We start from the raw sequence: 12,868 nt of genomic DNA on the forward strand, positions 1-12,868 counted from the left end.
ACAGTATGTAATTGCTTAAGGCTTGAAAGTGTGAATGAATACCTTGAAGAGATGGTCTTCGTATTTATAGCCAAAGGGGGAGGGAAGGTGACTGGTGGAGTTGTCACTATCAAGTTATTCCCTCTCTACATGAAAGGACACGTGTCGGGCGTTTATTGGATGTGACAGCTTGGACCCGTTTATGGTGTAGCCATTATCTGTGCACGTCGTGGGATGGCTATTACGTGTCCAGATGTCCTCTTTCCATTGGCCGGTGTCGCTATCAGGAGGTTTTGAGGGAATCTTCTAGAAGTAGTTTGTTACAACTGTTCTTCCATATCACGTGGGGATCATACGTGTGATGAGTCCCTTGAGTTGTCTGCGGTACCTTCCGCGGATGCTTGCATGACCATCCACGGATTATGACGGAGCTCCGCATCGTCTTCGGTTGTGGATAGCTTTATCAATCCACGTATTCTTTACACGGATGTCTTTTGGTGATCCGCGGGTTGGATAATGAATCCGTGGGTGGCGGATGTTTTTTGACGATCCGCGGGTCGGATAAGGGGTATGTGGGTAGCTTTGCTACCCTCCCTCTATAAGTCCCCCCCAGTCCATTGTTGCTTCCGTGAGTTGATGTCGCGGGTGGAATTATGGACTTTTGTCTTTTGTCGCGGGTTGCAACTATTAGTCCTTTAGTATTCCTGTTGCTTTCTGAACTGGGATACTATTTAGGTGTTTGCGATGTGACGTCTCCTGTCTGAGTCTTGTCAGAAGTGGTGCTCTAGGTTGCTACACGAGCTTTTAGGCGTCTGATTCAAAATTATTTTGTTTTCAGAGTTCCCGCCTAACGTGCCGTCTTCTGATTGGGCGATTTTGGAGTATGAGCTGGATCCCTCTCTCCTCGCATTAATTGCGACGTGTATATATAGGGGAGGCCGCTTCAGTTTCCAATTTACTTGCAAAAATTTTCTTCCAATCTTCTTGTCTTCTTTGTTTTTATTCTTCCCTCTGATCCTTCAAGTTTTCCGATCAATCATGACCGGCGGTAAAAAAGGTACGAAGAGAGGTCAGGAGGGTAAAAAAGATTCATCTAAGGGCTTGTGGAGAACATTTGTATAAATTGAAAGGCCGCCGGCTTCGAAGACATCGTTAATCTTTATGGGTTAGCGCCGGAGTGAAAGCCGGAGCTCCCCTCTCCTGGTTCAACGGCCAATCAGCCGCCAGCGGGGAAGATTGCCCTGTACGGTAAGTCGTTCACCATAGGCAATTTCCGGTTGCCTATCACCAGGTTTTTTGGTGATTTACTGGTTGCTACTGGGGTTCATATTTCCCAGTTGCATCCATTCGGAGTGATGAGACTCCGACACTTCGAGTTCTGCTGCAGGGCATTGGAGATAGAACCTACTGTGGATCGTTTCCTTGCGATCTACAAGATCCAAGTTCTCGGGAGCTGGTTTAGCTTCCAGGTTCAGCGTAAAGCTATAGTACTGAGCCTCCGCGGAGTGCCCACGAGTGAAAGAATAAATTTCTGTGGGTTAACGCCAATGTTATTCCATTGGCTATGACCCGCCGCTCGCTTACCTAAAAATTTTCTCACCTTCCGGTTGCTGTTACGGAAGGTGAAGAGTGGTACGCGAAGCTTACGCGGACCCCAACCCCTATGGGTCTCGTTCCCACTGTTGCGGGGAACATGTTCAGGATGCCCCTGGAGATGTATCAAGAGCCTGTTCTTGATCACTTCAAGGGTAATTTCCTTTTTCCCATCTGCGGTCGCACAAAGCCGGTGGTCACTCACACACATATATATATATATATATATATATATATATATATATATGTTAATAATCATACCCCCAGGAAGTGCGATCGTCACAGGCCCTATACTCAACGGTTAAAGAACATAATTTGATTTACAAAATTTCTTTTAGGATATAAATTACATTCGACTTTATTATTACACTCTCCTCAACTTGATTTACAAAATTTCTTTTAATATATAAATTATATTCGACTCTATAGATTACAATTTTTTTTCCTTCAACCACAACTTTCTCAGCTATTAATGTTTAGAATTTCCTTATGGAATCGCTACCACCAAACCAAACGATCAACAACATCCGTCGTGTCGACATCTTGGTTTCAAAACCATGACTCTTATAATAAATAATCTCTAAAAAATCATACATAATAAGAAGTATGCTAATACTAAATAGATACATTGATTATTATACATGCCATTTGTCCATTTCTAAAAATCACTCTCATTTTGTCTTGTTCCTCCCAGATTTTTATACAGCTGCCTTCACTGCACGCTAGTCTCTTCTCACACCTACTAAAACACCTATCTTCTTTCTCTCTCTAAGTTTCTTCATTCGGTAAAGCAATAATCCACAGATTTTCCTGGAATGCTGCAGACTACCGTGATCGGTAACCTCTCATTCATTATTATTATTTCGCTTTATTTTCATGCTTTTGATCTGACGAGTGGCTGAAATGATCTGCTCTTTTTATTATTATTTTCATCATTTGGAAAACGACAGTTAACAATCCACTTTTTGTGTAAGTTTTATAAACTTTCTATATCTGATTGGGACCGACTATATTTTTCATTCGCTTTAATTTCTGTTGGCTTATTTCTAGCTAAAATTGGGGCAAAATAAGTTAGTAATAATAATGGATTTTATGTTTGTGTTGTGTAATTGTTGTTAAATGCTAGATCCCTAATTTAAAGACTCTTGCTCTAGGGCTAACTACATTACATTTATTAAATTTGTAAGTTTCTTCTGATTCTTTCGATTGTGTCTCGGTGTAAACGAGTCGAGCCCGACCTTGTCTAGGCTCGAGCTTGGCTCGTGAGTAGATTTTCAAGCTCGAGCTTGACTCAGACTCGACTCGTTTATTATTTATTAGCTATTTTAGTTGTGTTTACATTTATGTTTTATATATTTTTTAATCATAATTTCTATATGTAACATATTACTTGTTTTTATCACAATCTTTCTTATATTAATAATTATTATGAAAATATATATCAAATAAAAATTGTATGCTTGTTTAGGCTTACGGGCCTGCTTGAGCTTAACAAGTGAAGCCCGGGCTGGGCTTGGGCTTGTTTATTAAACAAACTTATTTTTAGGCTTGAGCTTGTTTAAGCTCCTCGAGCTTTTAACGAGCCGATCTCAAGTGACTCGGCTTGTTTGCACCATTAGATTCATTCAGTTGTGTGTTTTAATCTGATTTTCGTATTTTGTAATTTGTATAGCTTTATGTTGTAGGAACCGAGCCCTTTATGAAAAAGATGTTAGATTTATTTATTTATTTTTTTAAGCATACATAAAAAAATATGCTTTTAGAAGTCACTAAACCAGAAACAAATCATTTCCAGATATGGAGTGGAACTCAAAGTGGGATTGGGAAAACCATGATATATTCAGCTCAAAAGAGGCTGCAGTTTCGAGTCCAAAGAAGCTACAATCATCGGAAGACATTGACGGGTCGTTTAATCTTTCTGCAGTTGTTAACATTGACAACTCATCATCAAATTTCTCACCTGAACTCTCTAGAAGCTTCCAGAACAAGATTAATGGAAACTCTACATCACTGGAGGCTTCAGTTTGCTCTTCTGATCAATCAATCGGGTTAAAACTTGGTAAAAGAACGTACTTTGAGAACGGTTTTGCTACCAGCAATTCCAATTCCAAAACATGTTCTTCCTCAAATGCCCCAAATGTTCAAGTGTCATCTATATCAAATGTGAAGAAAGTTAAATTGTCGCACAAGAGTACAGCGATTGCAAGATGTCAAGTTGAAGGGTGCGACCTTGATCTTTCGTCTGCTAAAGAATACCATAAGAAACATCGAGTTTGTGAAAATCATTCAAAATCCTTGAAAGTTATTGTGGCTGGTCTTGAAAGACGGTTCTGCCAACAATGTAGCCGGTTAGTTTTTTTTTTTTTTTGTGTTTAAATAGAATTAGTAATAACACCATTTTTGTATTCGTTAAATACATTTCAATGACTGGTCCAGATTCCATGGGTTGCCAGAGTTTGATGGGAAGAAGAGGAGCTGCCGCCAACGGCTTTCAAACCACAATGCCCGCCGCCGTAAGCCACAGCAGGAAACAATCCACTTTAACTCAAGCAACTTGTCTTCATCATTTTATGGTACTCATATTAATCATCTTCATATTGAAATTAAAAATTCACATAATCTGAGAATCATGTAACTTATTATGCTTTTACATTTACAGGCGGGCAGCAACAATTAGGTTACATGTTTAACAATGCTCCTCTGGTCCAAATTAAACCTGCTTTGAATTCTGTTTGGGAAACAAACCCGCAACACACAACACACAGCTCCACAGCCGGCGTTTTTCATCAAGGTTTTTTTTCATTATTATTGTTATATATGATTTTAAGGAGAATTGGCTAAAACGGGTTAATTATTGCATGGCTTATATATTATGTAGGTTCCAATGCAGAAGGACTTGATTTTCGCCGTGCTCTCTCTCTTCTGTCAAACAGCTCATGGGGTTCATGTGATTTAGATTTCAGTGGGCTCGGTCAACCCATGTATACAAATGGTCTGACCATGGGTCAACAGGGAATGCATTCGGTTCATCACGGGTTGCCATCTGAATACTGGCTGGTTGACCAGCAGTCGGTTGACACGCACATTCAGTTTCAAGATTCTCGTGTTTTCAAAGGACCGTATGGGATTCAGTATGCTAGTCCAATGGATGAAATCTTGAAGCCCTCGTAAGCTGGAAACTTCACAAGGTTATCTTATTTTCTGTTTTCTAATTTTCACAGTTGGTTGTCTATAGTTTTAAGTTGGAGAGGTATTAGTCAACCATTGACTTTATTGATGTTATGGTTGAGATTTTGGCGTATTTATCGGAACGTTAAGAACCTTTTGCCTTTTATTTTCATTGAAGTTTAAAGTAAAACCAAATCAAATGAATTCCAATATGGTAAATGTTACTTCTATGCTACTTCTCATGAGAATTATAATAAACTGTAAGATTTTGGTGATTTAATCTATCCTAGACATAGCAAGCCTGGCCAGCCAGAAAAATTCTTCAACCTGGCCGGTGGATAAACCGAAGGTGTTTTGTCATTGGAAACTTCAAATGCGTCTTAAAATTAAACTTGCATAATATTGTATCTAGAACTAAAAATTTCATATTCAATGTACCCATTAAACCGTACAAGTTTTTTTAAAAGGTTCGTATTATTAGTTCATTAAGATACAGTTAATAACACAAACACAAGGGGTATGTTTGGCAAAACTAGTTGGAATCTGGAAGCTGGTAGCTGTAGCTTTTTAGATATATTTAGGTGTTTGGCAGAGTAGCTGGCGCTTTTTAGATATATTTAGGTATTTGGCAGAGTAGCGGGAGCTTTTAATAAAACTAATTGGGTGTCAGCGTGGTGCGGCGAAGTGCGCACGCAACCTGAGGTCAACCGCATAATCAGTGTCGGTACGTAATTCACTTAATATTAGTGCACGTATAACCCGAATGCAGACGTGTACTTCGTGCAAAGGCAGCAAGCGTGTAATCGTGGCGAAAATCAAGAAACAAAGCTAAAATATACAGTAATTTCAAATAGATAGTTTTTTAAACCAACCTCTTTTGATTTGAAACCCTTTCTGACCCAACACCGTTTTAAATTTGAAACATGTTATGACCTGGCCCCTTTCAACCCAAAATCGTACCGACACGAACCGAACCGAACTAAATTAACCCTTTTTTATCGACTCGTTCCGACCCTAATTTGGTCTTACACATGACCCGAGCTCGTTTGACTCGACTTGTTGCCAATCATAACCGGTAAAGAAGTATATCAATATCATACTCAAGTTAAAGAGAATAAAATGCTCTTTTTTATGATGTAATGTGTTTAAAAAAATGTTGACATGTGAAAAAGTTATGGACTTTTAAAGGATCACAGGGGTAGTTAGTTTTGAATAAGGATAAAATATGTAACTAATATATAAATTAACAAAAGTTGATAAAAGTTAAGTACCAAAATTGTAAATTCAATTGTAAAAGCTTGTAGCTTTTTCTCAAACGCTAGTAGTAGTAGCGTTTAGAAAAATTTTTTTTTCTCATAATATAAAAGCTTCAAGCCCATTGAACCAAACAAGGCTTTTTTTTAGGTAGGAGTTTTTTCTTAAAAGCCTGAAGCCCCTAAAAACTCATTGCCAAATATATCCAAGATATGAGTGCACCAATCTTTATTTTGGGGAAGAGAGTAAGAGTATAAAATGTTCTAAAGTTGGAGATATGCATATTTCATGTTAAGATATATTTGGAAGTGAATACGTGGGATGTTAAGAAATGCTATAAATAGTGCTCGGGTTGGTGGCTCACTTGGCCTCTTAAACGTCCAAAGGTTTTGGATTCGAGTTCAAGGAACTACAAGAATTTTGGCTTTCAAAAAGAAAAAATAATAAATAAATAAATAAAGAAAAAGAAATGCTACAAATTATAGAGAAAAATAATAATATATAATTTGTTTTCCCTTTATTGTTTGACTTCAAAAGCCTAAGGGCCTACTCATTAAAAGCTCAGAAAGGTCCCAATGTAAGTTATGTATAGTTACTGAAAAGTGAAAACAGTCAAACCAAGCATTGTATAGTTACTTTAAACCTAAACCGAAACTAGTGGCGCAAGTACCATTTTAGGAATATCGGATACAAAATGAAACCGATTTTTGTTCAAACGGTCAGACCCGATTATTGCCAATAACCGTTACGCCATGTAACCGATATCTATGCTTGAAATCGATAACAACCAAACCGGTAGGTTATTAACCGAAACGGTTAACGAGTAACTTGGTTAAATTAACAAGTTTTTTTTAAAGAATTTAAAAATAATTAGATACTAAAACATATTATAAAGTCACGAATCACGATGTTAAATTAAAAAGGATTTAAACGACAAACATAAAATAAATTAAAAACGACAATACATTCAGATGATATATAATCATTGTTATTTGTTGTCGTCGCATAGGCCTCGTCTTTAATTTGCACCTTTGACGCCTTCAAAGCCTTCACCTTCGTTTCTTGCTCTTAGTGCCTTGCAGTGTGTTGCCAAATGAGCTCGCAAGACGGAGCTGGACGTTGCTTTAAGGGAAATTCGTCAATTTTTACAACAAGCAATTTCTGTGTTGTTGCTAGTTGTTTCCTTGTAGAAGGCGTCTAGTAGACTTTTCTTCTGAAAAATGTCACGTATTAGCTAATCTTTGGTTAGTCTGTGGGTCTGACTATAAGAGAAAACCCTACATCCTAGACATACATCCACATATCACCTTCTAAAGCTCTTGTTTTTCATAAAATCCTAGATGTCATACGTTTCTCATGTTTAGTTTGGGTTTTCCTAGTTGGGTGATTTTACACCAAATAAGCAAGAAATTCAATGTTATTTTCGCTTGGGAAGAAATAAAAAGAAAGCAATCGTAAAATCAATGGCCCAAATTGAATCAATGCACTCATAAAATTCAAATTGCCAATTGATAACTGATTTGATGGACTGATGGAAATCTCTATCCAGATAGATGGTGGAGTCACATGATTAGATCTTTCTTTTTCTTTTGAACGGAGATTTGATGTTTTGAACCTCTAATTATTACAATAAAAAGAAAGCCACAAATGTAGAAACTAGAAAAACAACATTTGTTATATCTTTGTAGTAACATTTCTTTTTTGGCTTTAACTATTATGCCAATGTTCTCTAGCCTATAACCCTTTTGTTTAATATCGTCAACAAAACGTACAAATCTCGTATAGTCCCTGCGTTCATCCATGTATTTGCTATTAATTTCACATTTAAGGCGTGAGAAGATTAGACACGTCTAGAACTTATTCACAACTAATCAAACACAGAGAAATATATTTTATTATTCATTAGTTGTATATTCTATACATCTCAAACTTACATGGGGTTATAATTGCAGACTAATTGATGTTTGTGGTTGGCAATCGTGTGAGTGATGTTGTTTAATGTTATCAACCTTTTAAAATACTAGGGCACAACTGTTCTCACACCGTAACATGTAGGTGCTCGTGTTATATGGTGGGAAAATGTGGGGCCTACGGTTAGTTCGTTGCTCATTTACAAACGGGTGGGTTTTCTTTCTCTTTTCTGATTGTTTTTCTTGGTACCATATCGGTTAATATGGTTTACAAGCCTCCGGTGTCTCTTGACCAACGAATCACATGAAAGAAAGCTAAAGCAAAGACAAAAGGGTACCTTTGGCCAAACCATGACTGCCAGTAACAGGGCTAGAATATGGGATGATAAGAACGAGAACCCCCCCCCCCCCCCTCCAAGGGCGAGAAGAGGGGCAAAATGTGTGTGGGGGGGGGGATGTGGATTTATCGCCAACGACAGTGGAAAAAATATTATTTTAATCGTTTGACCGTTGATAACGGTCACATTCTAAAAAAATTTAATTAATAAACTTAATATAAATGCGCAACCTACTCAACCAATTCAACCATTTTCACCATTTCATACACCAACTCAACATCCGAAAACAAATTCATCCAACCTTCTTTGCCAAAAATGGATTCATCAATAAACGTTCGCGAGATAAGGAATGATTTATTAATACTAGGAAGCAGGTAGCTATGATCATACAAGAGACGACGAAAGAGGAGTCTGAAATTATGGGTGCATTTTGAGCCATAACATATAAGATAGCTTCTGGTTCGACTAGCAAGGCTGCAAACGCTCGCTTGACGGAAGACTACTTCGACGACCCGCCTAGATACAACGACGCCATGTTTAGATGTTTTTAGATGTCTAGACGTTTATTTTGCGCATTGCAGATGATTTGGAGCGAGAGTATCCGTATTTTCAATAAAAATGCGACGCAAGAGGATATTTAGGATTCACCGCCATTCAAAAGTGTACTTCGGCGGAATGCGTCATCGCATACAGAAACACGACTAACATTGCAGATGATTTGGAGCGAGAGTATCCGTATTTTCAATAAAAATGCGACGCAAGAGGATATTTAGGATTCACCGCCATTCAAAAGTGTACTTCGGCGGAATGCGTCATCGCATACAGAAACACGACTAACATCAACAACGACTATTTAAAGATGGCGGAGAAAACGACACGAGACGCGTTAGAGAATTTTGTGTCGGTAAATTTGTTTTAAATTAATTATTTTTGCATCGGTATAATTTAAATTATTTTAAATAACTTGCTTGCCTTTAATTTAAATTGTTTTAACTATTTATTTATATAGGAATAATACAATTATACGGTGGTTGTTATCTGAGAAATCCAACTTCAAACGACCTAACTCGCATATACGAGGTACACAAAAGCAAACATTCTTCCCCCTGCATGATCGGGAGTTTAGAATGCATGCATTGGGAGTGGGGTAACTGTCCAACCGCATGGCGAGGTCATTACACTTGTGGTGACCATGGAGTACTAATGGTTAGTCTTCAAGCCATTTGTTCACAATACCTTTGGGTTTGGTCGGCCTACTTTAGCTTTGTCGGGTCTAACAACGACATAAACGTTCTCAGCGCGTCGCCCGTGCTAGAGTATTACATCAATCGTAGCACAACAATCTTACCGTTTTATGTCAAAAGTACCTACTACCTTCACGGTTACTATCTGACAGATGGGATATATTCGGAGTACTCGATCTTCGTGAAAGTGTTTCAAGATTCGATTGAAGAAAAAATAGAATACATTAAGAAGAAACAAAAGTCTGCGCGAAAGGATACCAAGAGGTGTTTCGAGGACGAGGACAAAGCAATATGCCAACACTATATATACCCAGGAGCGTTCCAAAACATTTACCTGAACCAACCGAACAAGAAACAATCACGAGCTGACATCAAGTGAGATACATAGCCAACTTAAGACAGATTTGGTTCAACACGTTTGGGATAAGAATCCCGTTGGAGACGAAGACGATCAACAAAACGAAGAAAGCGAAGACGAGTCATAAAAAATATTTTTATATGCACTTTTTTATTAATTTTTTGATGTATTTTTTATTTTAATATTTGTTTTTATTTTAATGTTTTATTTATTTATTTAATTTATTTAGTTTTTATTTGTTTAATTTAATTATAAAAAAATAATTAAATAAAATATGACGTAACGATGTGATGTGATAGAGCTAGAACTTCCAACCCCACCACTACACACATAATTTTTTTATAGCCCCTCATCCTAGTTAGAGTCATTGTCACGTATCACTTCTCTCAATTTCTAGCCCATCACTACACATAGTCTAATATCACATATCACTTCTCTCAATTTCTAGCACTTCTCCTCTCAATTTCTAGCCCACCACCACGCATAGTCTAATATCACATATCACTTCTGCTCTCAATTTCTAGCCCACCACTACATATAGTCTAATATCACTACAATGATAAACTGACAACAAACAAATCCGACCATTATATATTTTCTAAATGTTTATACCTTTCAAATTAACTTTGAACATGTTTTGAGCGTTCATACGTTATTATCTTCTTGTAAGTTACTATAATTCGTTTTCTCCTTATTGATCTAGGGACCAACACTAATAATATAATTGGTAGCATATTGTGCTTGTCTTTAATGCGTTTTTCCTATATAAAGAATAAGGCTTGTGGAAGATAAGAAAAAGGTTCTACTTCATAACAAGTTTAATAAGCTTTAAAAGACATTATGAAATGTTTAATTCATGTATCTTTCCATCGACACCTATTTTTTTGATACAACATATGTATATTTTCGTTTCTTGATGTTCTGGTAAAACGTTTTATTGTTTTCTAACATTGATCATTGTCAAAACAACTCATTGACACAATCCACTTAAATAAGGTAACCATGTCCGATCGTTAACAACATGTCCAACATAAACCACTGGTGATGTCTTTTCAAAAAAAAATTAGTTAACAATGATATTGTAATTATAACAATACCCGGTTAAGTTGAGTAAATGTTATGTAACATGTAATGAGTTCAATTTAAAAATAGGTGTTGGGTTTAAATCCAAATCCTACCTATGATAATAAAAAAATAGATTGTTTTAAGTTGGGTAATGTGGTGTATGATAAGGAGTGGGATATGATAATGATTGATGCGCCTAAGGGGTATTATGCGGAGGCGCCGGGTAGGATGGGTGCGATATATTCGGCGGCAGTGATGGCGAGGAATAGGATGGGATCCGGTGTGACGCATGTGTTTTTGCACGATGTGGATCGGAGGGTGGAGAGGTTTATGCGGAGGAGTTTTTGTGTCGGAAGTATTTGAAGGATGGGACGGGCGGTTGTGGCATTTTGAGATACCGCCCGCCGGGAATGGTACGGATAGGTTTTGTTAGATGAGGAACTGGTGGTGTGGTTTTTTTGGCTTTAGTTTTGCTGTTTTTTGGATTATTAAAGTACTGTTGCTAGCTAGAGTTTGTATCTATGATAATACGAGTTATAGGTGTTCGGATTATTTTCAATTTGTTTTATGTTTATTCGGATAAAAAAAACTTAGGGTGTTTGGGGCGCCATCGGCTTTGCCATTCAGTTTCATGGGGTTGGTCAGGCATACCGATGTAAATGCTTCAGTTTGGAGATTTCATTTAGTGAAATCAAATGCAATTAAGTGATTAATTTTACCAAATGATTGTGTATGTTTAATGGTAGTCATGGAACCAATAATTAAGTGATTAACTTTACCGTCAACATTTGGTTTATTTAGGTACTAATGATGTGGCTTTTGTTTATTGGTTGTGCACTTTGGGTCGAGCGGGTTGATCACCATACGCCTAGGATACCTATAATTAAAAATGGTTACGGCCTACGGGTGACGACCACGGATGTAAGGCCAAGTCAACAATACAAAATATTGTAACGAGGACAACTAAGGTTGTTTGGTGTCATTTCTGTTTTGATGGACTGGTAAGGTGATTTATATGTAAAATAGGAGGTTAAAATTCAATCTTCATAGTATAGGACATTTAGATGATAAAAAATAAAAAAGAAGAAAACTAAAGTTGATTGCTAGAATTTATTATGATAATAAAACCAATCAGTATATTACACTAGTAGTAGTGATGAGAGACTTTATTAGAAATGGTGAGTTACCTATTGACACGCAATTAGTGCCTTAGCATTGACACATTATTTGATGTCAAATCCAACTTTAATGTCTACATAAATTAAAAGAATTTGGTCACATGATCAATTGTTTTTCTCAAAAGTTCGATCAAATTGCTAAATTTTTCGCCTTCATCACCTTTTCCCTAGACAGTTCAAAGTTATGCCTTGGACAATGCCTCTCTTGCACTCGTCACCATCAACTACCTCACACAAATCAATCCATCTATCGACACCACCAAAACCATCAACATTTTGTTTATCCTTATCAATCAAACACTAATCAATCACGACGTTGCGATCATAATCCTCTTGGAGCCTGTGTAGGCCCTCGTACAGTCACTACGAGGATTCGAGGACGCGCCCACCTCGTGATCCACAACCCTTTCACCCACAATGCTTCAAAGAACCGTGATTTCTATACACCGTTCTTTTTTAAAAATGAGAATTAGACCACTCAATGTATCTCATTCTAATAAGATAATTAAAAAGAATATATTATATAACTTATAAGTAATGTGAAATCAAATTTTATATTTTCTCACACAAATATAGTTTTGGTGTTTGTTTTTTCTATTTCTAACATAACTTATTTGCTTGAGATATCCAAATCCATGTGAAGTAGTTGGATTATAACGTGGAGTTCAAAGAGGTATTTGCACATTGCATTAAAACTTTTCTACAGTAAAGATAGAGACAATCATAATTAGTGATACACAAACACACCACTTGCGAAAAACTCTATAAATCCGTTCATATG

General features: G+C 37.0%; 1 protein-coding gene across 1 annotated transcript; it reads left to right on the forward strand.

Moving 5' to 3' along the window:
- Positions 1 to 2,340: 2,340 nt before the first annotated feature.
- LOC143600125 (squamosa promoter-binding-like protein 12) lies at positions 2,341 to 4,867 on the forward strand. The gene is made up of 5 exons (XM_077077904.1): positions 2,341 to 2,409; positions 3,368 to 3,920; positions 4,009 to 4,145; positions 4,232 to 4,363; positions 4,451 to 4,867. Exons 1-5 carry the CDS (start codon positions 2,388 to 2,390, stop codon positions 4,741 to 4,743), a joined length of 1,137 nt encoding a protein of 378 aa, XP_076934019.1. The 5' UTR covers positions 2,341 to 2,387; the 3' UTR covers positions 4,744 to 4,867.
- The last annotated feature ends 8,001 nt before the right edge of the window (positions 4,868 to 12,868 follow it).

Source organism: Bidens hawaiensis, unplaced genomic scaffold, assembly GCF_021521415.1.
Source record: "Bidens hawaiensis isolate Kalapana, Puna unplaced genomic scaffold, B.hawaiensis_p1.1 tig00053408_1, whole genome shotgun sequence".
Lineage (NCBI taxonomy): Eukaryota > Viridiplantae > Streptophyta > Magnoliopsida > Asterales > Asteraceae > Bidens > Bidens hawaiensis.